Below are 27600 nucleotides of genomic sequence, written 5' to 3'. Positions count from 1 at the left end.
AGCAGCATTCCTTTTGGTCTCTGTTTTGTTTCCTGCTTCCAGGTTCCTGCCTGACTTCCCTTCATGGTCGACAGGGAGCTATTACCTGAAATAAGTTCTTTCCTCCCCACGTTGCTGTATTGTCACGGCACCAGGCGAACAATATAGAATACTCAGCAACTGGTAATTTTAGGATAGAGAGGCCTGGTGAGATGTGGATGATGTCACGCGTCTGACATATGGCTTCATGACGTTCCCTAAAATCTCTCCTATAATTTCAGAGAAATTATACCACCTTCTACCAGCTTGGGAAGAGTCAAGGACCCTTTCACCTTGGAAAGAAGGAGCTGCTTGGATCTCACAAACAGAGCCAGAACTTCTGCTACACTAAGCTCTGAAGACATGTTGAAGGAAAGTACCAATAGCACCTGTTAATAAGGGGTGGTGATTCCTTTTCAAACATTCAAGATGCTACAAGCATTTTCAAACATCAGCCCATTGTACAGATTTTTAAATATACACAGTATTCAACTACAATTAGGATTCTACTCAAGAGGTTACCTGCAAGTTATCCACACACCATTATCTTTATCATCTTAATTTTAAGAGACTCCACTTTTAGCTCTAGAAAAGAAACATTGTTTATTTGTATATGAGCAATATTAGGTTCATAGTTGCACAGTCTTCTGGAATTGAGTCATGGCTTCCCCTCTCAGGAGGTATATGAGCCCTGGTTTACCTTATATTTAATGTTCCAGACTATACTCATTTACCTGAAGACATTTGTATGCAAACCTTGGCTTAAGCCCCTGTGAGTTAAATAATTCATTTTAATTTACATTAAAGAATCATTATAGGAAACAAGTTACTGATCGCTGCTTTAATGTATCAGTATTGCATGTATATATTTGCTTTTAAGGATGGATTAAACTTTGTAATAAATTAATCATATGCCTATAAACATTAACAAACTGAAAAAGTTGCATTGCTATGGTCTTTACACTATGCAGGGTAACTTCGAATGTTCTTAGTATGGTTTCCAAATACCCTTCAAATACCCTTCACTTTCATATGTATTTTGTTTCTTGTGCAACATTTTGGGAATTCCTTTTATCACATCTTTCCTGCCCTTAAATTCATCTCACTCACTTAGCCATCCACAATTCCACCATGCCCTGGGCTCCAATCTCTACTTCTTTCCGCTGTAGCTCACCCCTCCCAGTATTTAAATGAGTTCATTTGAATGATCTTAGAAACAAACCTTAAAAAATATAAATACCTCTATATATCACAATTTGGAATGTATAGCACATATGAAAACCACATATGTAATAGCCACATATGTATAATAATCCACATATAAAATAACAATATGTATAATAATCACACACATACATATACCACATATGAAAAACATGCATGTGCATAATAATACATATAAAATAGCTATATATATAAACACATATAAAATAGCTATATATAAATATAATAATCACACATACATATATACCACATATAAAAACAATGTATATGATATCCACATATACAGTAATAATAATCTATGTATAAAATAACTGTATATATAATAACCACATAAACATTTGGGGTTAAGAGAAAACAAATCTCTGAAGATCATAAAAGCTATCATTTCTGAATTGTTGATGGAAAGCAATTTGACGTGAGCTTCTTGGAAGACAAAGAGGAAAGTTCAAACAAATTTCTTAGTCACAATGTCCAATACAAATGCCATGTAATCATTGACAGGCCGAGGAGCTTATTTGATACTCAGACCTGGAGGAAATGTCACCACTGATTTTGAAGTGTGTTGTGTGATATGATAAACAATGCCTCCAGCAGGGCTGGAGCCATGACTAGGTTGATTTAGTGTTTGGTATGCAAGCATGTGGCCCTGGGTTCAGGTCTTCAGCACCACACAAAATCTCACAGCAGCGTGGGAGGTTCACGATGTCTAGAGTCTCAGTGCTGAGGAAGTGAAAGCAGGAGTGTACCAGAATCTCCTCCTGTTGGTCAGCAACAGGTTGTAAATAATGAAGGAGACACTTGACACAATTCTCTAGCCTCCCGACACCCAAGTACATATATGCAAACATGAACACATGCACACACTTATACATACACACACTAACATAAAAATATTTTTAAATGTCCATAGCAGCAACCCTTAGACATTAGAGTCGAGGAGCTGTTAGTTAAAATATTCCATAGTATAAGCTAGTGGAGAACCCTGATTTCTAATTTCACGGAAAAGCCCTGGAAAATCAAAACAACAGAGATCAAGGTAGACAACATTGCTCCTAGAACACCCTAGGATATTTAAAACTATCACATGGAGTAGCTTAATATTCAGGTTTTCAAATAACCTGTCACAAATTCCATTTCTTTCAGTTGACTTTGTAAAATCAAGGATGGATGGGCAGTACTTAAAGAGCACAGTGCCAAGATGCCATCATGTGACAAAGACTGCCTGTGAACCGAAGAGACACAGCTAAAGCACATACGTGGATGGGGAGTCTCTGCCCAGGAACAGGAGGCTGGTCCATGGTGAGCTTTCTTTAGCCAGGGCCACTTTGCTCTAACATGTAACTGAATGGAAAACCCTTTGCACTATATTTAGACAAATTAAAAATTACACATTATCAGGGACTGAGGAGAGTGTCCAGTGGGTACGTACACTGAACAAGAGGACCTCAATATGGATTCCCCAGCACCCATGTAAAAAAAATGGGCCAAATACAGTCTGCAATCCCAGCACTGGGAGGGGGGTGCGCAGAGATTGTAACATTTCTAGGACTTGCTGACTACCTGCTGTATCCAATTATTGAGCTTTCAGTTCAGAGAGACAGAGAGATCCTGCCTCAAAAAAAGAAAAAAAAAAACAAGAGTGGTTGAAGAAGACACTCAGCAAAATCCTCCTGCCTCCACATGCTTATGGACACCTACATGCTTATGCACACCTTTGCACACACAGACACACATGCATGTGGACACATACAGAGTCAGGCCCACTAAATTTGGAGGAATATCTGCATAGCTATTGCATGTCTCTGGATGCCATATTTTAGCAGGAACAATCATCTGCAAAGCCCTGTTAATGAGTGTGTCAGCATGACTCTACCAACAGGGTAGAGAATTAGCATTTCTCCATCCCCCACCCAGTAGTGGCTAAGGCTTCCTTCTGCTGCTCTGGCACTTGAGCGTTGCCCTCTGTGGCTCCTGCCACCCCATACTTTTGTAACCTTTTTCACAAGAACACATCATTCACACACAGTTGATTTCAAATATTATGAGACGACAGATTTGCTTGTAAAATGGCAAAATTAGATAATGCATCTCATCTAAATTTGTGCTTTCCCTCTAATGATAGAATTGTATGGTGGCTTGAGGAAGCATGCTGCATCATCGTTCGGTAGCAGCTTATACGTTAGAACACTCTGTACTCCTCCAGATAGCCAACGTAGCTCCTTGCATCTCATCTTTGGTGACTTTCTCTTCCAAAGTCTTCTTTTTTTTCATTCCGCATATTCCACTGCCCTTCTATTCCCACCAGACTACTTGGACAGTAGCTTACATTTTAAATTGTCGTAACTGTGGGTACCGCCGGGCTGTCAATCTCAAAGGTATTTATAAGCTACACACACACACAAATGCAATGAGCAAAGGGATTCTGCTTAACCAGCTCTGACTACTCACTTTAAGAAAATCCCGGGGTGTGCCTAGGAGCCAATGCCAACAATTTGTTACGCAAGACAGTGTTATAGCTTTCTAAGTGGTAAGTAACTGTTTAAAAATTCCCCAGCATTCTGAAAATGCTTCACTTAAACATTTCTGCAATAAAATCTTATTGAACTGTTGCTTTCATTAATTTTCTACAGACTAGAGAACAAGGAACTCAAGTCTGATTTTTTTTTTCTTTCAACTTTGCCTACTACAAGCAAATAAACTGTGGCTCTTTTTAAAATAAACCACTGGTCTTGAGTTTTGGCCCCTTAATAGTAGCCTACATGGTTGACTACCCTTGGTGTCAAATTTTCTTAAATTGTATTTCTGTCAGCGTTTCATTTTTTTTTAAGCAATGGCCCCTATAATAGCAAGCAATGGTCTGTCAGGAATGCATTTTAACAGCACGACACAAGTATTTTTCACTACAGGAGACAAACAATGATATGTATTGCATGCAATAAACATTGCTTTGGTACACAAGGTTCTTTTAGCATTTATCTGTCTCAAATCTCACTGTGACCTGGAAGGTGGCTTGCAGGGGAGGGAGAGGAACACTGCCGCGTACAAATGTTGCCAGTGGCTGTGGTATAGCAGTGGAATAACCACAGCACTCATGAAAGAAAGGCTTGGCTTGGCTTAATATTAAATGACCACACAAGACCTGCTAGTTCACAATGAGCAAACCTCTCATTTTCGAACAACTATCACAGCTTTCCCTTATAACTCCCTTTACCAAGCACTCATATTTGCCCATTCCCATCACAAAATGTCATTACCAAGAAACATTCAATTAAGCATCAAAAGTGACTAATATAGAGGGGTCTCAAAATTGGGGGTATGAAACTCCCAGGGATCCCTAAAATATTAGTATTTCAGTTTCTATTTTTCCTCTTATTTCAATATCACTATCATAGCTTTAAAATTTTGTAATGGAGAATTTAGAACTTATCAGTTTTTAAGATTTATTTTTTATTGTTTTGAGTATGTGTAGATGTCTATGTACAGACAGATGCCCCTGAGTGTAGGGGTCATGGAAGCTGGAAGAGAAGGAGGCAGAAGATTCTCTGGATTTGGAGTGACAGGCAGTGGTGAGCCATGTGGTACAGACACTGGGAGCTAAATTCTGCTTCTGTGTAAGAACAGCAAGCATTCTTAACCACTGAGTCATCTCTCGGGCACCCAAGACGGATAAATACAGATAAATGGAAAGTTCACACTTAATCATTTTAAAGAACACAATCAAAATGTTTAGGTAACACTGTGAGAAATAAAAGACTCAGTACAAAGATACCGACATCCCTACATCCTTGCAATCCAAGAAAACGACAGAAAAGTCAACACTGATATGGAAACTGAAAACAACCTAAAATTTATAATTCTGCCCTAGAGAACATTAACTAGACTGCTTTACAAGGTCATGGACTTTCACATGCTAAAATGGGGTTAGTGAGGGCAAATAAGATATCCAAGAATGCTGTCACTTCAGTTACAGAGGAAATCCAATTTTCACTAATTCCCCTAAAGAGTCAAATTGGCCCTAATAATAATCTCCTCTGTTAGGAAATCTTGAGGTTTTTTTTTTTTGATGTGGCCTCAAGTGCACATGATATTTAGCTATTTCTTCATCTATCTTCTTTGTAAATGAAAAGCCGGCAAGAGATCTTATTACAGTAGCAGCTTTTCATATTTGTGATTATTAATCACTCTTAAACCTCATCTTAATCTGTTTCTTTAATGTTCTTTTTATGTTTAATTTTCCCACTACCTTATCTTCATTACTCAGAAAAATCCTTCTTTCCCAGCAACAGAAGCTGACAGTGAATTGTCAGCTGAACTCCTTCCTGGGGGATTCCCAACAAATCCATGAAAGGGCACAGCACCTCTACTTTCCAGGAAGAACCTGGAGGTATACGGGATCCAGGAAGGGCCTAGAGGTCCATGAGGTGGAAAAACAGCCCCCTGAGTTTTCAGGAAGTACTTGGAGGTCATCGGGGTGGAGTAATAGCCCCCTGACTTTCCAGGAAAGGCATGGAGGTCCACAGGGTGGGGTCACATCATCTTTACTTTGCAGGAAATACTTGGAGGTCCTCGGGGTGGAGTAATAGCACTGTGACTTTCCAGGAACGACCTGGAGGTCCTTGGGGTGGAGTAATAGCACCCTGCCTTTCCAGGAAGTACTTGGAGGCCCACAGGGTTGAAGTAACTCACAAAGGAGTGCACAACTACATTGTATCTGAAGGGGCAGTTTTCAAATCTGGACTGTTTACCATTCTGCTTTCAACATACCTCTGAATCCAGAGGTTGCATCTAACCTTGCCTAGTGGACAAGCTGTTTGAGGAACTGATGATGATTTGTGGGACTTATTTTTTTAATGAGTTTATATTTACAGAAAGTAAAAACCACATGAATTGGTCACAAAAGGGACATCTGCCTGTTCTGCCATTGCTGCTGATGGTGACAAGAACATTCGTGGCAGGAGTCTGATGTGTGATGAGTAGCAAAGTGGTCAAAGTTCGGAGATATGAAGCCTGGTGGTGTGGCTCCTACCCATTATCTCAGCATTCAGGACCTGTAGGAGCTGAGGCAGGAGATCTGTGAGTGGGAAGCCTTTTGTGCTATACAGTGAGTTGAAGGCTAGGCCGGGGTCCAGAGTGAGACTCCTTCTCTAAAAAGAAACCCATGGGGATGTGTCTGTAGCTTAGTCTGTAGAGATCTTGTCTGGCAGCACAAGCCTTGGGTTTGATCTTCAGTACTCTGTTAACTGGGCATAAAGGCAAAAGCCCGTAACCCAGCATTAGAGATGTGTAGGCAGGAAGATAGAGAATGAGACATGTAAGTTTATCCAGAGTTACAGCACAACTTTAAGAGCGGCTTTGGGAAATAGGAGATATTGACTCAAAAAACAAACAGCAAGCAAATAAAACAAAAAGAATCAAAAACTATTTAAAATAAAACCCACACTACACCTGAGTGGTGAAAGCCAGAGATTCTAATTATCACCAGTAGATAAATATCTAAAAATGAGCCTTTAAAAAAAGAATCAATTTAAAATCTTTCAAGAATTAACCATCCCCCCAAGGTCCAAATGAGGAGCAGAAGGACGAAGAAAATGAAAAAGGAAATAAGGACTGCGAGGGATACTATCACCCACTGATACAAGGGGACGGATCTAATGAGAGATTACCAAGGCCATTTGGACTGGGACTGAACGAGGACATGATCCAACCAGATTCTCTGAATGTGGCTGGCCCGAAGTCTTTCTGAAAAGCCATTGACAATGACACTGGGACTTGTTTCCTCTGCATATACTGGATTTTGGGGATCCAGTCTGTTTGGATACTCACCTTCCTGGACCTGGAGGGACGGGGGAGGAACTTGAACTTCCCACAGGGCAGGAAACCCTGACTGCCCTTAGGGACGAAGAGGGAGGAGGAGAGGGAGTGGGGGGGGGGGAGAGGGAGTGGGGGGAGTGGGAGGGTGTTGGGAGGAGGGGCGGAAATGGAAACTTTTAAAATTTAATAAAATTACTTTCTAAAAAAAATACATATTCTGATATGTGTGGCTGTAAGAAGGGCAGTTTGCTAATTCCTGTCTGATCTGCCTCCATTGTAGCTTCTGCAATAGTGAGTTTCTGTCTGTAAATGTTTCCAAAATTTAGGATAGTGGGTGCGCTCCAGAATAAAGGAAAATGGTTTGAAGAAACACAAGGCCAGAAAGGCATATATATGCATTTTTATATGTGCACATATATTATGAATGTTTATCTTTTAGCAACTAATAAATATAAAATTAAAATATACTCAATACTCCTTGGAATGTTACTCAAAGATTTTACTGTTAGAGGTGTTTTAAAATCAGAGAATTTAAAAGATCACTTTTGATAATAAGTGTGGAAAAATGCAGCATTTTGTAATGATGATAGAAGAATGTGTTACTCTGATGTAAGTGTTCTCAATCATGTATACACATTAGGAAAAAATAATAAACCCAAGGGGCAAGCACAGTATGGAGTGTCCATACTTTCAGCTCTAGAAATGAAGTCTTTATCAACTATATTATGACGAGGAAGCATTAAGTAACCAGATATAAATAGAAGAGACGATACATATTAACAAATATTAAAAATAAGGATTTACTAATAACAAATAGTTACAAGTAAGTGGCATTTTATATGTAACTCTGTGTATTGCTATTGTACTATATTGTCAAAATAAAATGAAGTTAGATCTTAAAAAAGAAAAAAAAAGAATTAACCATGGCAGATGGCAGGCCTCTGCAAAGGTCCACTGTTGAGCAAAAGTACAGAACATTTAACATGTTTGGTCAAATGAACACTCAATCTTCTCCAAAGAGAGACTTTGTTTAATAATGACCGCCAACAAGTTTATTTAAGCCATCAAGAAACTCTAGGGTCAAGATGAAATAACCTTCCCTTGAAATCAAAGTAAACTCCGTCTCCTTTAGAAGGAGTAATGGCAAATGATTAGGAATGTCAACTCAACCTTCACAAAGTGGTAGCAATAAGAGGTAAGCCAGCTCCTGGGACAACTGGAAACCACAGGAAAAAGTACCTGGGACTCAAGACAACAGTTATGATTAATTCTTACATAGCTCTCTGGCTAACACTAGCTTTGGGAGCAGTATGTATTACAATTTTTGTGTGTGGAAATGAACCATTGTTTCAGGATCCCTCAAATGTGTCTCCCTAGGAGATTCAAGGTACATTAGCCCAGGTTCTCAACAAGGATGATAACAAACCTCAGGGCATCTTCTAGATTTATGTGTGGGTACAAACACTTTGACTTGCATTCAGAAGTTGAATTTACTTCTTTCAGTTTTAGAAAGTAAATCACAGTTTATACATATTCTTAAATAGAGCTGAGCTCTGGGGTATCGCTCAGTGGTCAGTGCACTGACTGCCCTTCCAGAGGACCTGGGTTCTATTCTCAGCACCTACATTGTGGGCTCACAACCATCTACAGCTCCAGTTTCAGGGAGTTCTAACACTCTCTTTATATTTAATAGGTATTAGGTACACGTGTGCAAAACAGACATACACAATAATAATAATTTTCTTAAAAATTTGAAAAGAACAAATATCAATTTTTTGGTTTTAAAAAATAATGCTTATCTCTTCATGGTGTGAACTAGGTGAACTAGGTTTAGGTTCATAAACTAACCTAACTAAACTAGCATAGGTGAACTAGGTTTAGGTTCATGGTAAGAACTGAGCTTCACTGAAAATAATACCCGCTGAATGTTCCTCTCATTGTATTAAGAATGTGATTTACTAGGTTGTCTCCGGTAACAACGCATTTTGTTAAAAGATGGCCTAATGCTCTGCATGCTGATTAGAGCAAATATGTCAAACTAAGTTATTTTTTTGCCTAGTAAACAATTTAATTTCATAAGTCTATACTAAACTTTTAAATTTTGTTTTAATCCCCCCCACCGAGTGATGCGCGCTCACATGTGCCTATGTGTGTGTACACGCATGTATGTGCATATGTTTTTACCTAAGCCCTTGTCCTTACAAGGTAAGTGTCTCAGCACTCAGCAACATCTCGTATCCAGGCTTATTTTTGAAAACCACTTCAAACAGTACAGCTAGCTGATTTCAAATGTTAAAAAACTGACCACACTTGAAAAAGTTCTTTCTCTGCAATTATTATTGCCTGAGTATTAAAAAAGATCTCAACTCTGCTGCTCCCTGGCAAGAGTTCATCCACGGGCCAGGAGATGCCAATCTGGGTAAGAGCTCTGGTTTTCAGTTCAACCTCGCTGCAGCAGACATCTCCCTGTATTTGGGATTGAAACACTGTGGCATTCAAATCATCTTTCAACTATATCAATATTTGTGTATAGATGTTGACTTAAAATCAAGCACAATTATGCAACAGCCTCTGGATTACTTAGGGATAGTCATATTACCACAACCTTATAGTTTTTGAATCACATTGTGTATCGCGATTTCTAATTGGTCTTAATAATAAAAACCCAGAGTCAGACATTAGAGGGTAAAAGCTGAAACGTCAGAGATGCAGAGCAGCCAGCCACTGGTTCTTACCTCTACAACATCCTCAGATCGAATGGGAATCCTGTCTCCAAATCCTCAGACTGAATCCTGAACTCCTGTCTCCTCCTGCCTTATATTCCTCTCTCTGCCCAGCCATGTCACTTCCTGCCTTCACTTCCCTAGTGCTAGGATTAAAGGTGTGAAGCACCACCATCTGCCTCTGTTTCTTTTTGAGACTGATTCAGTATCGTGTAGCCCAGAGTGGCTTGGAACTCACAGAGATCCGTTTGACTCTGACTTCCCAGTGTGGGAGTAAAGGTGTGAGCCACCACTGCCTGGCCTCTATGGCTAACTAGTGTGGCTAGTTCTTTACTCTGACCTTCAGGTAAGCGTTATTTGTTAAAGCACAAACAAAATATCACAAAGGATTTCATAGTTACTCCTTAATTATGAAGATTCATTGGTATGTCCAAATAAAAAGACACCCAAAGAAAAATTACAGTAAAGAAGTGAGAGCATTTCCCGTGTAATTCAGTATGTGGACTCTGTACTACACACAGCTTTCCTAAGGGACACTCAGACCTGTAAGGGGAACTCGCGCTGTACCCATGCCAGGGCAACATAGGTCCTCACACTGACTGTCTTTTACCTCTATGACTCTTGATCTTGCTATGCCCACAGAAGCATCTTTGATGCTCCTCAGATTTAACAGAAGCATTCCTCCTTCAAGGTCTTCATGCTGTTTCTTTACCATGCTAAGAACGTGTTTCACATGCATGCCCCTCATTAGGTCTGTCAGCTCCTTCAGGTCCGTAACTGAGGATACTGTCTCAATGAGTCCATTTCTGTGGAACCTAAGGTGGGGGTCAATTCTCCATTTCTCCATCTCTTCTGCCTTTCTCTTCCTCTCTGACTCCCTCTTCTACATCTCTCTCCACACATGCATGTGTGTTCATGCATGCCTGTGTGCTCTTGTGCTGTGTGTGTACACACACGCACACACACACACACACACACACACACACTACTTGCTCCTTATAGTGACTTAGATTTCCCCCGTAGTTACTAATGCTTGTATAGCCTATTCTTGTTTTGCTGATTACCTACTCTATCTAATTAGGGTAAAATTTCCACAAGGGCAGCAGCTATTTTCATGTTTTATTCAGGATTATATCTCAGGGCCTTGTTATCCTAGAATAATGATATTTGTTGGAGGAGAAAATGAGGATAAGAATGCTAAATGTTTTGGAAGCTGTCAATAGTAACCTCCATTAATAGCCTGCCAATATCTGGGCAAAAAGATGCTTGGGTTCAAACACAGTTTCACCCTTATCTTACTCTAAAGGAAAAATATCTATGAGGCTCAGCTTTCTAGAAATTTCTGATTTATAAAACTGTCTTTACAAAGTCTATATTTGTTCTTAAAATCTTCCTTCTAAAATTTGTCTTTTAGAATTTATTTTCTATATTTGGGACTAAACTCAGGGTCCTGTGTATACTAGACAAATACTCTACTACCCAGCTACAGCTTGACCGTCCTTCATGTTTTTCCTAATTTCGCCCAGTCATATACATTTCATTTTCTATGTTGGTTATAGCTGGAGTAAAAAATTTTACCTATCATTAGTTATCTAGCAAGAATGGTACCTACAATTATCAGTTTTAGAAAAAATTCAAATGTTAAGTTTTTCACAAATTTCTCAGACAGTATAGCTGATTATTCACATTGTAAAATATCAATAACTATATTTAAGTATTGATGTGTCATGTAAAATCAAGTAGGAATATTACACTTTACATCTATTATTTATAGCAATGAAATATTGATACTCAAATTATGTGTTTGTGTTTCTCACAGTATAAATAAATGCCTAATGGGGTGTTCATGTGCAATCCTTCTAAGTTTTAAAATTAGGCTCCAAATGTTGTTGAACTTGTTATTTTACAATTCGAGTACACCTGCCCATAGTTATCCATACTCATGCTTAGTGTTAGAAGGTATGATAACTCTTTCCATTTTCCTTCTCTATTCCCACTCACCCAAGTAAGGAACAGGAAAACATTCACTCCTCTGACTCAACCCATAAATGTCATAATTAGATAGAACACACTTTCATTGAGCAATTGATAGACGTAAAATAAACATTGTACTTGTGATCATAAAGAATTAGAAAATGGTATAATCTTGATTTTTCATTATATGTGAATATTATATCAAAGGATATTATTTAAGATGTTCTAAATATTTTATTTTATTTTATGACAGGGTCCCTTAAACCTAGTCTGTCCTCCAACTGTTGATCCTTCAGTACCAAACTACTGTGTGTTATAATTACAGGCATGTGCTACCTTGACACAGGTAAAACTTTTAAAAATAAAACAATTCAAAAACCAATTTGTAAAGCATATGACTATAAACTTGTACTTAAACTGTTATTAAAAAATGGCCTTGTTTTGGAAGTGCTAGAAACTGAATTCCCCAGCACATATGGAATTAGCTTCTCTCTCCGTGTTTGCTTTTTGAGAACCTGTAGCACTAATGAGATGGGAATTTAGTTTCTCTCTGTGGTATTTAGACGAATATTAAATGTTAACATCAGCACACTTTATGAAGTTCTGTGGCCCTTGCTTGTCCTCCACATATTTGATATTTATGTTTGCTAAAACTGATCTCCTGTTTTATTAATAGGATGAGCTTGATGTGGACACCACTGTATTCCACCAGTAATAACAATTTCACTTAAATATGGCTTTTGCGTGCTCCTCAGCAATAATCCTTCAATTCCTAAGAGTCTTTTATTTTCCCAGTAGCCCAGTTGGAGAGTTTTTAATATTAAATTGAATCATAACAACACATACTGATTAGAGTCTAACTTAATACAAGGAGCTTAATGTTAATTTTATAACTTCAAATCAGAGATCCAACTAGTCCAGGATGGTTATTTATCTCAAGTGTGATTTTATTTGAAACTTGTAAAGCTTTCAGATAGATGTATTTTGCATATCATGAAATACTAACACCATAGAGGAATTCAGAAAGATTTAGAACTATGACAATAAAGATGAGAATTTGTTATGATGAGGCTAGGATAGAAAGCAAAAATAGCCTAAGTATATGAACATGTCAATTAATGTGTGGAGTTTGTGAGTTTAGTATGCATTTGATTTCTCAAATCCTATTCTTTCAACGCAAAATTATCTATTGGCATCAATAATACGAGGGGGAAACAATAAGTAAAATAAGTTGTTTAAACTAATAAAAATACACATGCACTTCACATGTTTCACAGTATAAACTTCCCTCAAAATGAATTCTACATAAATAACTTGACAGGGGAAATACATAGTTAGCTTTCAGATAAATTGTGTTTCCGTCGTTCACTCTTAACTAGAGAAGACAGGCTGAAACTCCAGAGGAGCTGGTAAAAACAGAATCAGAAGACAAACATCAAATGGGAATAAACCCAGTGTTATGAAATTTGTCTTTCACCTTAGACTAGTGAAGATACAGCCTGTAACAGCAGATCATGTTGTGGTTTCAGGAGAAAATTACCTGGCTTCAAGTGTCGGTACCTAATAGATTTCAAGGCTCGACGCTCCTGAAACTGGGGAATGGAGAAGAGAGGAGAGCGACTGCTAACAGAAGCACAGATAACACAGAGACCAAAAAACCAAAATCAACAAAACAAAAACAACAAATCTGAGCAAGGGAAGAAGACATTGCCATTTTTATTTCCACTTCCCTTCTTTACAAGATCTCATTAGATGCATATGCTTCCTGCACTTTAATGTTAGTTGATAAACGTGAGACGTGCCAGCTAACAGGGTGGCAGTGGGGGCTGAGACGAAAGTGCTACCCTTGAAGGAACTGAGGAAACATTTTCAAACAAAATACCAAAAAAGGCCTTGGAAGGGTGGCAGAGCAGGGAGGAAAAATACCACGATCATTTAGGTGGCTAAAATTCTTATTTTTAGGATCTGTAATTTTAATGTGAGGCAGAAAACTGAACCACATAATACATTTTTATAATGTAAATATTCATCAAAACCACTTACAAAATTACTACTTTCAGCATATTTTCAAAATGAGATTCCTTAATAAATTATGTTTATGCCGTCCAAACACAGCATTAAGATGTATTATTAGTCACTTAATGGAGGCTAATGGTGAGTTTATAAATGAAGTGCTGGCTTACTTTGATATTTTCTAAGAGCAACCAAAAATAGATATTCTTTCCCAGAATTCTACATATTTATAAAGTGCAAAATAAGCATGTTTAGCAATTCTCAAATGTAGTTCTTCTAGATGCCTTTAATCTTAAATATACTTGTAGAAACGGATTTTTAATATTTTTTGCAACTCAGGTATGTCTAGTTTATCCAAATTCCATGTAAAAACAACCCTCACTGAAGTATCCCATGCATTATAAAGTGATGAAAGAAACAAAAAACAAATCGGTAAATAGTGTGGAGTATTCTTAATATTCCCAGAGAGCTGGCATTTTCCATGAAAATAGCTAAAGTATATAAACAAATCAAAACAAAACTCCACAAAACAAATAGAGCTAATTACATGAAGTATGTAAATATTCATTCATTACAAATGGATAATTGTGGAACTAAAAATAGAAATAAGTTATATATAAATTTACAAAGGAAAAGAAATTCTACATATAGATTAAATATTTTTCAACAGGAATAATTTCGATGTACTTTTCCCTCAGGAAGTCTTCTATGAAACACCAGTTATTTTCCCAGACGAGGAACATTTCTCTAAAGTATTGTATCAAATGAAATTATTGTTCTTTCATTATATTGCTCGATGCATGCTATATAGTGTAAACTAGAATTCAACAATACTTTCCTATGATAAAAGCAACATGGAAAAGCTACAACTCTTCATAAAGCTGTAAATAATGTAGAATAAATTGCAAGGGTTATAACAATATTTTTCACAGATCACGGCATCAAATATGCTCATGCATCAAAATATTTCATTATACTAAGATCAACTAAGACAATCATAGATCATAAAAATTAGGACTGTAGTAACATGCCTAAAATCATTAAATGAAGCTCGTAGAGAAAATTTATGAATAAGGTATCTCACTCTAGATGGAAACTTGTTTTATTTTTACATTCAGATGATAAAAAGTTATTTAAAAAATAATAATGTACTGCTTCCCAGGGCAAATATTTCCATCTGCTTGAAATTCAGAAAGTGAAAGTGAGGGCAAAAAAGAATGAATACTTTATTCCACATTAAGACAGACACTGCGCTTCATCTTGCCCAGATGAAACAGTATTAATAACACATTCCTATTTACATTTAAGGCTATAATTACACATCAATATAAATTTAATCTTACATAAAAATTCAGAAGTACCAGGCTTGATCAGCGTGAAATAAAGTTATAGCTAGGCTGATGCTCCATGCAGCATTTTATTTTAATTTTCTCTTTAAGAGTTATATTATTATATTAAAGCATATAAAATTTGCAGTTAGCAGAGCTAGCTTCAATCATTTTGGTTAATTGGCAACTTTGGTGGAATGTAAAACCTCACCCTTTCCCAGTAGTTTCATTTTAAACAAATCATGCTCACGTATAAAAATAGCAAATTGCATTAAATTTTCTATAAGACATTTTACGACTTCTCATGTAGAAGCAGCTATAAGCAGCTTTCTTTCATTGCATACACCAGAGCACACAGCTTTGCAACGACTCTGGCAAGCCACCATTGAAACGGATACGAGATAGAGGCTGTGTCGACTTAACACTTATAAATTTAGTGTTCGTGCAGGCTTACATGAACACTAAAAGTAAAAACTGTCCCAAAGATGGAATGGTAAGATCTGATATTCTTTTTTTGCCTCTGGATCAAAAAATAAAGCATTGGTATGTTTCTGCCACTTGTGACTATTTAATGTTTACACAAAGCCTTAATTCTAAAAACTCTGGTAATACACGGCTATTCATATTTTCCAAAACTAAGTAGGAGTGTCAGTAGTACCTAAAGTCTCTTAAACATGACTGCTAAATGTTGATATTTTTACTCAACAATTGGCTATTCTTAGATATTATCAATTTGAGACTCAAATTTATCGTCTAAAGATGCTTTTTGTCTCTTTTGTCATAAAGTTACTTTTACAATCTTTGAAAGAATGTATCAATGTGGTGGCTGTGTTTTTAACAAATTCTTTCCTGGGTTTGGGAACAGAAATGCCTGACAACAGATAGAGTACAGGTACTCATTCTTAGAGCAGAAAGAGTTTTTAAAAGTCAATCATTTTCTTTCTTTCTATATGGAGAAAAGTCCTGTGGAAGGATTGCAGTACTGCAAATGGGTACATTGTGTCTCCATGGATGTGTACATCTCTCGTTCACAGCAAAATAGCAGATCAAGTGACTAGCCAGGATGATAGGCCAGTTTCAGAGAGTGAGCAGCCCTGCCCCGGGTCCGAAGCTGCCAGTGCGGGTGTTTTGCTTTCCCTTAAATAAAACTGACTGTGTCACGAAGGTTAAAAAAAAAAAGTCTTGAAGAAAGACATATATATTCCAATAGTGACTTGAGGGTTACACCTTCTGTTTCCTGCTATCTAAATTTATATATTTTAATATCATTTAATATCTCAAATTCAAAGGACTTATGTGGTCTCATGAGGTAACACTCCCAATCATGCAAAATAATAGTGAAGCTTTCTAAAACTCTTAGCTTAGAATGAACTAGGCTTTTGTTTTTCTTCTTTAGGAGAAAATGCTTAATAGGCTTTTAAATACAGTGGGCAAAAAGGATTTCCCTCATCTTCAGTTCCAGACAATTCTCAAGTGTAGGGAAATACCAATAATCAATAATTTATAAGCATGGGTCATGTTTCCTTTTGCATTTTCTATTTTCTTTTTTAGGTAACTAGTAACTCAGGGGCACAATCCAAATCTGTAATTTATTTGTGACTTATTATTTCTCGTTATTCTAACCAAATCATATAATATGCAAAGTTCAAAAATTCTACTATTTTGAAACAGAATTTCAGCGGTTAAATATTGCTGATGAAGATTACAGAAAAAATATATATTGACCATAGAGGGAAATGAGAAACCTGATCTTTGAGGTTCAGCAAAATTCACACAGAGAGTATTTGTTCACTAATGGTGCTGCAGATATTCTTATAATAAAATAAACTGTCTTAATAGCCAACAGAGTCTTAATTTGGAAACTGGTTATTCATGGACCACTTTGTGCATTTCTGCAAACCAAGTTTGAAAGCAACGACTAGAGGCTAGCGCCTCATAGCTTACTGAAAGTCTTCCCTTAGTCTTAATTTCAGCCATTGTTTTCAGTTCTACCTTCCACATAGTAGGGATCTAATAAACATGTGTACATGGCTGTATCCAATCAAAGATTTTGATATATGAATAAATTTGATTTAAAATACAGGATCTGGTTATTTAAACTTCTTAGAGGCACATCTGTACAATGTCATCGAGACCTGTGACTTTCACCTAAAACACACCACATCTGTGGTGTATTCTACACCCCGTAACACAGCATTTTATGCACATACCAATTCCTTGTGTCACCTTGACACTTTCTGTGCTGATGAAATCGCCCAAGTCACATTACATTACCAACCTCAGTGTAAATAAGGAATAAGCTTGCTGTTAACAACCTGGTCTGAGATGTTAACAATCCCCAGGCTGTTACTGTAACAACTGGTCATTAATGTGGTAATGACCAGTTTAAGAGGAAGTCGTTCTCTGAGAAATGAATATGTTGGTGATCAGGACCATATTTGAGAGAGAAGGATATGTGTGTACTAAGTTAACTGTCATTAACATAAAAGCCCAGCAGAAACGAAAAGCTTCACTGCAGAAATTCACATGCATTTTGTTTTTTAATAAAGATGAAGACTTCAGATACGCAAACTATTTTGATAAATTCCCTTGGGTGACACATTTAATTGAGATGATCAAATCCTAGGTTAGCACCACATTCTATTTGCTGTCCCAAGGAAGAATGGAACAGAACAAATCTAAGGTTACTTTCCCTGCTGTCAACACATTGAAAACACATAACTATTTTACCCATGAAACAGGCGAACTCAATATTTCTGATTCAGAAATATCCCAAGCCTTCAAACAATATTCTTTACTCTTTCCTTAATGTTTATCTTTTTTTTTTACTTATTAAACCGCCTACTCCAGCTCAAACTGTATAAACTTCTTGTTTGCCACTGCAACCTAAATCCACTTGATAAACTGAAATTGTGCACAATGAAAGTCAAAAGGAGTCAAAAAGCTGTGGGTATCAGTTAGCACAGACAAAGCGAACCTAGGAAGTAACAGATCAGATCATGAAAAGCAAACACACACGCTTTATCTCAAAACGAGGCACTCATTCACAATGAGCACAGGAGACATTTTTATTTCAAAGAAGAAAAGTTCAAAGACGGCAGAGTTCTGGAAGAATGCATGTTGTATGTTAACTCTGATTGGTTTTGCCGCCATAATGAGGGGAATCCTGGCTCTTGAGAGTCACTTCCCATTGTTGGCACCTTGTGTGCTTCTGAACTCTGGGAACACAGGGAAGTGGTAACAAGTGTTTATAATTAACCGGGAGGCTATAAGCACAAACTAGAAGCAGTGTTACCAGGGGAGAGCAGAATGTGAGAAATCATACTGGATTTGCCCCTATGCAACTACCATTAATCAAAAGATATATATGTATTAGAATGAAAAAAATCTGCCTCTAAATAACTGAATTATAGAGTAAGAAAAGAGGGACCAAATTTCTTAAGAAACATCTCCCAGAACATCCAGCATGGTTGGTTAAGGAGTTACTATCAATTGATAAATTTTGTGTCATAAGGAAAACGATTCAAATAAATAGTTTAATGTCAGGCTGGAAAAAATGATTAATTGTATGAAATATGAAAACCCAAATGATGCTATATATCATTTCTCTAATTTGATAGATCCCACTTTATTAGGATAAGTAATTTGCAGCTAAGTCAAGTCACACAGTCCCCTGGAAAGAAAATCCTCCCTCCAGTAGCATTTCCATGCTGACTAAAATCAGGGACACACATTGAAATCGCTTCAGGTTGTATAACCATGGAGACCCCCACTGCCTTGAGACTGATCGGATGTTTGTACTTTTGAGAGTGGTGACTGGCTTCCACCAGCAATGAGGTCTTTACTATTTCATTCTCCATAAAACCACAAGCGAGTCTGAGACTGTTCAGTATTGTTGCGATAACTTCAAATACCATGGGGTGGCAAGACACAGATATACTTAGGTCAAGGTTCCAAAACATTACCATAAATATATTAATGAATGCAAGTCAAGAATTTAAAACTGATTTCTTTTAGTATATGTGACAACAGGAAAGTTAGCTGAATAACCAAATTATTCCATGCAACTAAAGTTGAACTTATTAAAAGCGCAGAGCTAAAATAATTCAGTTGAGCAACAATTGGTCTCTCTGTCAGGCTCATCTCGTACGCTTTAGTGAAAGAAGCACCCAGATGGTGTTTGAATCCAGGTCCATCCTTGGCATTGTCTGTCATTTTCAGTGTAAGTAATGAATGACGGATTCCTAAATCAGCATCCACCGACAAGTCGAATTAAAATACTTCAGATATTTTTGCTGGCTACCCCTTAAGCAGAGGTTTGTGTGATACAGGCCAACATTTTGAAGGCTGGCAGGGTCACATCTTTCAAGAACAGCAGTCGGTAGTTAAGGAAATCAAATAAACAAACCAAAAATACACTTTAAAAGGCATTCAGCCGTGACCGGTATGCAAAGACAACTCCTACCTCAGGTAGTCTCGGCGACAGAGGATAAGGTTAGCTTTAGTGTACAGCGTGGAGCCCACCTCTCCCAAACGACAGTCGCAGCAGGCACACTTCAGGCAGTCCTCATGCCAGTATTTGTCCAGTGCCTTTAGAAGGTACCGATCCTTGATTTTGCGGTTGCAGCCAGCACAACCTTTCGGCTTGGTGTCTGGCTGAACTGAGAGCATTTGTATGCCTGAGGAAAAGAAATGAGAGAGGGTCGCTGAGACTCCAAACAGAAGGAAAGGCAAACAGGGAAAAAGTTGACACTGCCTCTGTATGTCTTCTTTTTCCTTCCTTCCTTCCTTCCTTCCTTCCTTCCTTCCTTCCTTCCTTCCTTCCTTCCTTCCTTCCTTCCTTCTGAGTTATATTACAACCATCTACGTTTTGGAAAGAAACCTCAAACTTTGCAACTCATTAACGTGAAGCAGCGATAGTGGTGAACTGCTGTGTGTTGCACCTTGATGCTGGCTATGGAGATTAGACATCCTTCGGTCATTTCCACAGTGTTCCGTTCTCCACACAAAACAGGAAGAACATGTGAGTAAATGGATGAGAGCCTAGAGAAGCAAGCAACTGAAACTAGCTCATCCATGGCTGACCCGACAGGATCCCAAACTGCCCTTCACATAACTGCAGAAACAGTTCACTCAACATGTATGTGACAGGCGAAGCATGCATCTGTATGGGACATTCACAATTTTAACTTAGATGTACACGTGTTAATAGATAAGTATGCAGGGCATCTGTCCCCAAAACCCATCAGTCCTATAGAGTTTACTTACATCCAAATACTTGCTTCTGTGTGTTTTATATTTCAAAGTATTCATTGTGGTAAAATAACAAAATATACTTATTTTCATATACATTAGTCACTGCTTATATTGAAGAATCATCACTTGATTATATAATAAATGCTCTAATATAAAACAATTATAGGATTATGCAATTGATAGCCACAAGCATCTACTTATTTTATAAGGGAAAGAAAAAGCACTGAAGACAAAGTTTAAGAATATAAAACATTACACAGTCATCCATAAATAGACACATTATAGAAAGTATACATATACCATATTGAATATAGGGACACTGCTTTATTTCAATGATGAATATTCTTCATCAGCAAGGAATCTTGCTTCTACAGGCTTTACAACTTGACTAAAATATTTTTAATTAATTGAATATTCATTTTTTAGTTTCTCTTTATTGTTCCCCAAGTGTCAAACACTCAGCCTTAAAAAAAGAAGGAAAAGCTGGCCAACTATACAAAGCTCCATCGTTATCAAGTAATGGATTTGAATCGCTATAAAATGCTGCAGACATCATCGATTCCCTTGTATTACGAATTATAATACAGAGAGGCAGAGAAGTGAAGGGGCCCCTTAAGAGCTGAATGACAGTGACGCTAGGGCGCTGGTACTAGGTGTTCTACCTGCAACCCCAGACCACCCCTTAACACTTCGCTTCCCCTTCTAGTTATAAAGTTTTAAACCTAGATGGACAAAGATATCAAACACCAAGTATAAATGCATTTAAGAGAGTTCCAGAAGGAAAGCATGAAGTGCTTTTGATTCATTTCACTTCAAGGTAGGTAAACGCGATCCTTCCTTCTGATGCCTTATGATGAAGGGTGCAGCCCTCAGTGACACAGAAAATCGCACCCGAGCATGCCCACAGCTGAATAAGTTTTCCAGCTACCAATGAATACAAACAACATATAATATTAGAATGTTCTTAAGCTTTCATTAGAAACCAACTTGTCTGGTAGAGTAACCGAGGAAGGACTGCAGAGAAGAAAACGGGGTGGCTGTCCTGTGTGCCTGACACGCATGGCTGTGGTGTTCTGAGCTGCGGACCAGCAGCAGATTTGTGCAGAAGAGCAGGTGGTCCTCACTTAGCCTGCTCCCTGCTCCTTCTCTTTGAAGGAGCTAAGGGCCTAGTGTAGATTAATCATAACCCTTGATAGCTCTGCTAAATCTTACTCTCTAGAACTTCTAACAAATGAAGTTTCTTTGATCAGAACGAGTTATCCTTCTCTAGCAAGGTCCCACAAGGCATGAGTCCCATTAATTACAGGGCACAACGGGCCCAGGTGCCTCTTAGTCATATACCTAGAGGGAGAAGAGGGATTTCGCTTTACTAAGGAAGTCCAGATCTCATGGCTAAAAGCATACAGAGGTATGTTTAAGGTAACTGCCCTAATTAATTTGAAGTGTGTATTTTTTATATCACAAAGATAAAAGATGAAACAAAAATTCTTGGTAGTAAGCTAAGCTCCATTATTGCCCATGTTCGTGGCATTATTATTAAATGTAAAGGGTCAGCTATCTTTATTCAGAATAAATTGTAACCAAGACAGCAGATACCAACATTTGGCACAAGAAATACTATATTGCTTGTCGTTGCAAAATGTTTTTGTTGTGTTGACATTTTAATTTAGCACTCAGAGGCCAATTAATAACTGAAATTCTTTCATTCTGTTTGGCCTTGACCATAAAAGAAGTTTGATATTTTCTACTCTATCCTCATAACTTCTTTTTAAAGAGCATTACTTCCTTTCTCTTGCAAATAGAATCTGCTCCATTCTATGCATTTGAAAAAAAATGTAGGAAAACAATCACTTGGTAGTCACCACGTTGCCAGGCACCTAAATAGCAGAAAGCACTGAGCATTCTGTGCTCTTGATCCAAGAGAGTATGTCTGGGGAGAGTTATGTGTTCATGGCTAAGAGACACTTCACAAGTTGCTCATAGCCCATCAGCACTCATAACTAGTTTTAGATTGGCATGCAAATTGTTCTGAGGGAAATTCTTATTGCCTCTGAGACCCTGCCATTCTGAGTTATTTGACAGTTTAAGGGAAATCATAATTTTAAAAAAAGACATAAATAATAGCCTGTGCAGTGTGCTGTGCAGAAAGAAGGAGAACCGTTTCATTTCAACTCTGGTGAGCTTTTAATTGCCTGGATTGCATTGTGAGAAGGCCTGACGGTTGATTGCATCCATTATGTTCCCTTGTTCTGTGCCATTCATCCGCACAGTCTTAGCTTCAGTACTTAACACAACAAAGTAACCACAACTCCACAACACACAGGGGCTTAAAAAATTATCTCAATAATGAAAGATGTGCAGCACTTAGGCACAGTGTTTTTTTTCTCTTTTTTTCTTTCTTTCTTTTCTTTTTTTTTTAACACTGATGCATTATTTGAACTGATCACATGGAATGAATGGAAAACATTCTTTCCCTTTCAGAAGATTTACAGGGGACAATTTGGGAGAAGGAGAAGGGGCTCCATCATGAAGGGCTTTTGGAAGAGTAGATGCTAGAATTGGGACGGCAGGTTTCGCAGCTGGGAGCAATGACATAGATTAAAAGAATTTGGCCAACACAGCCTTTCGATTGCCAAGTGTACCAAACAAAAGATTTTCTCTCCTCCTGCCCTTCTTCGTCCCACTCCCACTCACTCCCCCCAATCCAGACTGGAAAGCTGGATTGGGCCTAAAAGCTTGTTTCTCTCTGTTCACTGGCCCAGAGCACCCCTACAGGCTGCAGCCCCCTAAGGGAAAACAATGCAAATAGATGTCCCCAAATCTCTGGCACTAGAGCTGCTTAACTCTGTTCTGCCCCTTCAACTCCCAACCCCCCTCCGTGTCCTTCCACCACCCTCCCCTTTTTGAGCAATGGAGCTGGGAACCAATTTGATTCCCTTTTTCTCCAATGCAGCTGCAAGGCTCAGAGATACTGACATTTCCCCACTCTTATCAGTTTAATTACAGTTACCATGGCAGCAAAGTGCTAGTGCTTGGCAAAGGCCAACAAGAGATTTGCAAGACTGGGTTCAATTTTGATGCAGCTCACATGCAAAATAAAAAAAAAAATAAGAAACATACATACACTCTAACAAAGAATCCCCTTGCGGAGTTTATGATCCAACCTTTTGTGGCTGTGTCTTTGCAGCCACACAGGGATGGCTTTGCAAAGAATGTACCAGTATTTGTGGCACCTAGTGAGATTAATTGGTCGAAAGCAGCAGTCTTTAAAAGCAGTAGCAACAATAATATTTTGTATCTTCAGCAGATAGAAGAGCTGGCAGGCTTTGAAGCTAGCCACGAGTGCCGAGCGCCCGGAGAAAGTGCCTCTATGATAGACTGTAACCTTACCAAAACTTTTCTCCTGTTTCTGCATGAGTTGACTTAGGCATGCCTGAGTCGCTGAAGCTTCGCATGGAGTACCAAGCCCACCACAGGCAGGAAGTAGAAGAGGGGAGTCACCTGGATTTGGGGCCCTAAGCGTGGATCTGGTGAGCAGCATACAGGGCCGAGAATCCACTATTGTGAAGCCACTTTGGGAGCTGGGGTCTAGTGGCAAGGGAGGCTGGCGGTGGGGGAGGGGATGAGGGAACGTGTAAAATGATGGCGAATGACAAAGCCACATGCTTCCCTAACTCTGCCCGTAATCCTAAAATCCCAGCGGCCCCTTTTAGCTTCCCGGTAACAAATGGATTTGATTAAACCGTCACAGGCAGTGTTAGCATAGCATATCGTGTTCGCTATGAAAAAGATCATAAATCTGACTTGTGTTTCATAACAACCTCTGAGTAGCCCCCTTTAAAACGTGCTGGATCTCTAGACCTGTTAGGATGCAGGCACTTGGGTCCAAGGAACCTGCTTCTACTGGGCACTTGTCTTCTCTCTGCCTACCCCTACATAGTCACTTTCGCAACACACGGAAGCAGTGTTTTGTTATCAAGGCTGCACTGGGTAAAAGCAGGGGTGTGGAAAAGAACAAGGTTGTAATTTGAACTCTTTTACGGTGGTAGTGGGGGGTATGCGTTTCCAAGCAGGCATGGAGAGTTCTGAGGAAATACCCAAGACTGACACCACTTCACTTAGTCTGGAAGCAACATCCCACCCTCCAACCTTTGCAAACTGTCCCAACCCGTCTTCCTGAGTCAGTGTGTGATTGCTGCAGCTCCCAATGAACTTTGTCTATTATGCTCTGGTCTCCTACTTGAGATGTCGCGCTGCAGCCGCACGCTCCCCTTCTTCCTCATCTTCCGCCCCGCATATATTTCGTGTCTCATCGTAAAAATAATGATGCCTCCCATGATTTAAACAAAACAAAACAAAACAAACAAAAACCATCTCTGCAGACCTGCAGCCGGGTGAAAGTTGCAGTGGTGGCGGTGCGGATGGTTCGGGTACAGCTTTACTTTATGCTTCATTGGGAGAGGATGGGGAAGAATAAGAAAAAAAAAAAAAACACCCAGCATCCACACACGCACGCGCGCACCCGGAGACACACACAGCACAAATGAGCCGACGCGTGTATACACAGCCTCTCACTTACCTTCTCAATTAAGCGATACAGGGAGGGTGTTCAGTGAGCACAGAGGCTGCTTGGTAGCGCTTCTCCTTGGGAAAGGTCAAAAAGAAACATTGTTTGAAAAAAAAAGGGGGGTGGATCGCTATTTTTTTTTTAAGTTTAAATTAATGAGGTCCTCCAGGATCCGCAAAGTACCAGTGTGGACCGCATGCGAGCCACAGGTGTCCTTCTTTTAGGCAACTGCAGTCCGGGGGGGATGTCTCTCTTGGTCCTGGCTCCAGACAACTTACCCCGGCAGCGTGCAAGGAGCCCGAGCTGAAGCAAGCCCTGGCTCTCAGCCGCAAAATGCAATCCCTTCCCAGCCAGACATAATACAGCCCAAGAAAAGGTCACCCAGTTATTACAGCGCCACGGAGCCCAGGCAGCGCCTGTCAAGACCACAGTGGAGGCAGCTCCCTTCCGATTTAAGAGTATTTACCTCTCGCCCACCCCTCCCTCTTCTCCCTCTTCCTTCTCTCCCTCCCTCTAGCTGGCTCCCTTGCTCGCTTGCTCTCTCTCTCTCTCTCTTGCTCGCTCTCTCGCTTGCTGGCTTGCTAGCTTGCTCTCTCTCTCTCTCTCCCCGCTGTCTGTTCTGCAGCTCAGTCAAGTACAGCCGCCCTCGGAAAGTGCAAAAGCAGCCACGAGACAGATCCAGGCTTTGTTGCTAATTTCCCAGGGTGAAAATTGACAAGCCTGCGAGTGCAGTCAGCACAACCCAATGCATATGCTTCTGACAAACGCTGGGGACCATCCCTTCCCACCCTTCCCCATCACACAGAGAATGTGACCTCTGCAGGACCGGACTCCGGAAGGACCAGGACCGTACCTCTTGGACTTACGCACAAGAACTGTGAAAGAGCATAAGAGAAGGGTAGGGCTTCCTAAAATAACGGGGGCATTTTGGAATAGGACGGGCAAGCTGGAAGCAAATTTCCCTCTAAATCTATTACTGACAGTGCCAGTGGATGAAGTTAAAATAAAAAGCCAAGGAATCAAAGTGCTACCGGGATACATTGGAGAAAGGCACAGTTCTCCCTTTCCGTGAATGTCTGGGCACGGGTGTGGAGGGGTGGGGGTGCCGGGTCTGCAATCGCCCGGGCTATGACTTCCATTCAGAAACTCTCGGCAGTCCCTGCTCGGAAAGTCTTGGCACACAAACCCAGTCCAGGCAATGCCACACACACCCCTTCCTCTCTCTAATGGCCCAAGAGTCAGACTGTGAACTCCCCCCTCCCACCGGGTGCTGAATCCACAGTGACTACTGAAACACACTTCCTGTAGACACTTGCATACTTACTTAGAATCTGCTTCAATGCTAAAGCCCAAGAAGTCCAAGCCAGGCTTTCAGGACTAAGAGGGTTCCCTGGCCAAGCTCCTCTTGTCCTCGGCCTTCATGGACTTACTTTAAGGCCTTGATAGCTGCTTTTACCTTCTCTTTAAATCTGTTTCCTTGAAAGAGGTCCCGTTTCCCCTAACCTCCCCTCTTCACTCTGCTTCCCTGTAGGTCACCAGTAGCTCTAAAACATCTTCTTTTTCTACGACTTCAAACTTCAGTCATTTTCCCTTTGACAGCTCTTGCAAGGCCCCCTCAGCACATTTCACAGAGCCTTGTCCAAAGATCAAACCTAAAAACAGCGCACATTTGAATGACCCTGACTGAGATGGTTTAAGTGCCAAGAAAGATTCAATTGTTGAACTACATAAGCAAACAAACAAACACCCAGAACTCAAAGCAAATAAAAAAGGTCTTTTCCTCCTCTGCACCAACAATTTTAATCTAGTTCTAAGTTTTACTTTATTAGTATTATTTTTTTTAACCAAAGCAGTCTCCTTGAATACTTATGCTAAATCACGCTTCCCTGTATCCTGGTACCACAATGCACAATGCTAACTTATTTTTTAACCCCAACCTTCAGAAGGCTCAAGATAAAATAGTACGTCTTGCTTTTTTATCCCTTTCAAAGACAACAAAACTCAGAACCAACCTGAAAAATAAGGATATTCAGACAGGCAGAGAACACTGAGAACCCCTTCTGCTGCTCAGTCTGCAAGCAGACTTCTTAAGTTTTGGCTTTTTCTGGCCGGACCACTCAGCACACACACCTCAGCCATTGACACAGCTCCCAGCAGGGTCTACTCAGCCTTGCAGCCACAGCTACTCTGAAACACCCAGTGTGCATGTGTGTGTGTGTGTGTGTGTGTGTGTGTGTTTTGCCTGTTCTCTCCAGCAACCAATGTACTGAGAAGAAAAGAGGGAGGGAGGGAGAAAGGGAGGGAGAAGAATGTGTGGGTAAAGGGAGAAATAAAATCAAAACAAATGGTACAGCTAATGAGGACAATTAAATTAATTATGTTCAAGGAGGATGAGATTTTTTTTTCCCTCCAACTGTATGATCTGTTACCCCTCGCTGGCAACTGCTTCTCCGTAATTCATGGCAACTGATGAGTGCATCTATGCAAATCTTTGTTTAAATCATTCAACTAATTAAATGATGGGATTATTCCTCTGCCTACGGTGACATCATTCGCAGTAATTAGTACTCTTTTGGACTGTGGCAGTAGGATCCCCCATATCAACACACCAACCTGCAAAGGCATTAACCACGTTGACACCTAAAAATAAATAAATAAAAAGGACAAATATCTAGAGCTCTAATTG

The 27600-nt window shown here is 39.4% G+C and overlaps 1 protein-coding gene across 6 annotated transcripts in view; it reads right to left on the bottom strand.

The window, feature by feature from the left end:
- The window catches only part of Lmo3 (LIM domain only 3), a 61653-nt gene extending 34591 nt beyond the window's left edge, over window positions 1-27062 (bottom strand). Inside the window, exons 1-3 of one of the 6 annotated variants that reach the window (XM_048432481.3) lie at window positions 26927-27060; window positions 24927-24991; window positions 19557-19770 (exon numbers count right to left, since the gene is read on the bottom strand). In XM_048432481.3, coding sequence (XP_048288438.1) covers window positions 19557-19762 — 206 coding nt within the window. In that variant the 5' untranslated portion in view covers window positions 19763-19770; window positions 24927-24991; window positions 26927-27060. Of the gene's footprint in view, window positions 1-19556; window positions 19771-23737; window positions 23904-24731; window positions 24864-24926; window positions 25375-26926 lie in introns of those variants that run through there. The other 5 variants (XM_085687279.2, XM_048432483.3, XM_048432480.3 and 2 more) reach the window with 5 other exon arrangements.
- Window positions 27063-27600: the final 538 nt, after the last annotated feature.

Source organism: Myodes glareolus, chromosome 3, assembly GCF_982192425.1.
Source record: "Myodes glareolus chromosome 3, mMyoGla1.1, whole genome shotgun sequence".
Taxonomy (NCBI): domain Eukaryota; kingdom Metazoa; phylum Chordata; class Mammalia; order Rodentia; family Cricetidae; genus Myodes; species Myodes glareolus.
This window is presented reverse-complemented; position numbering and strand designations above follow the sequence as displayed.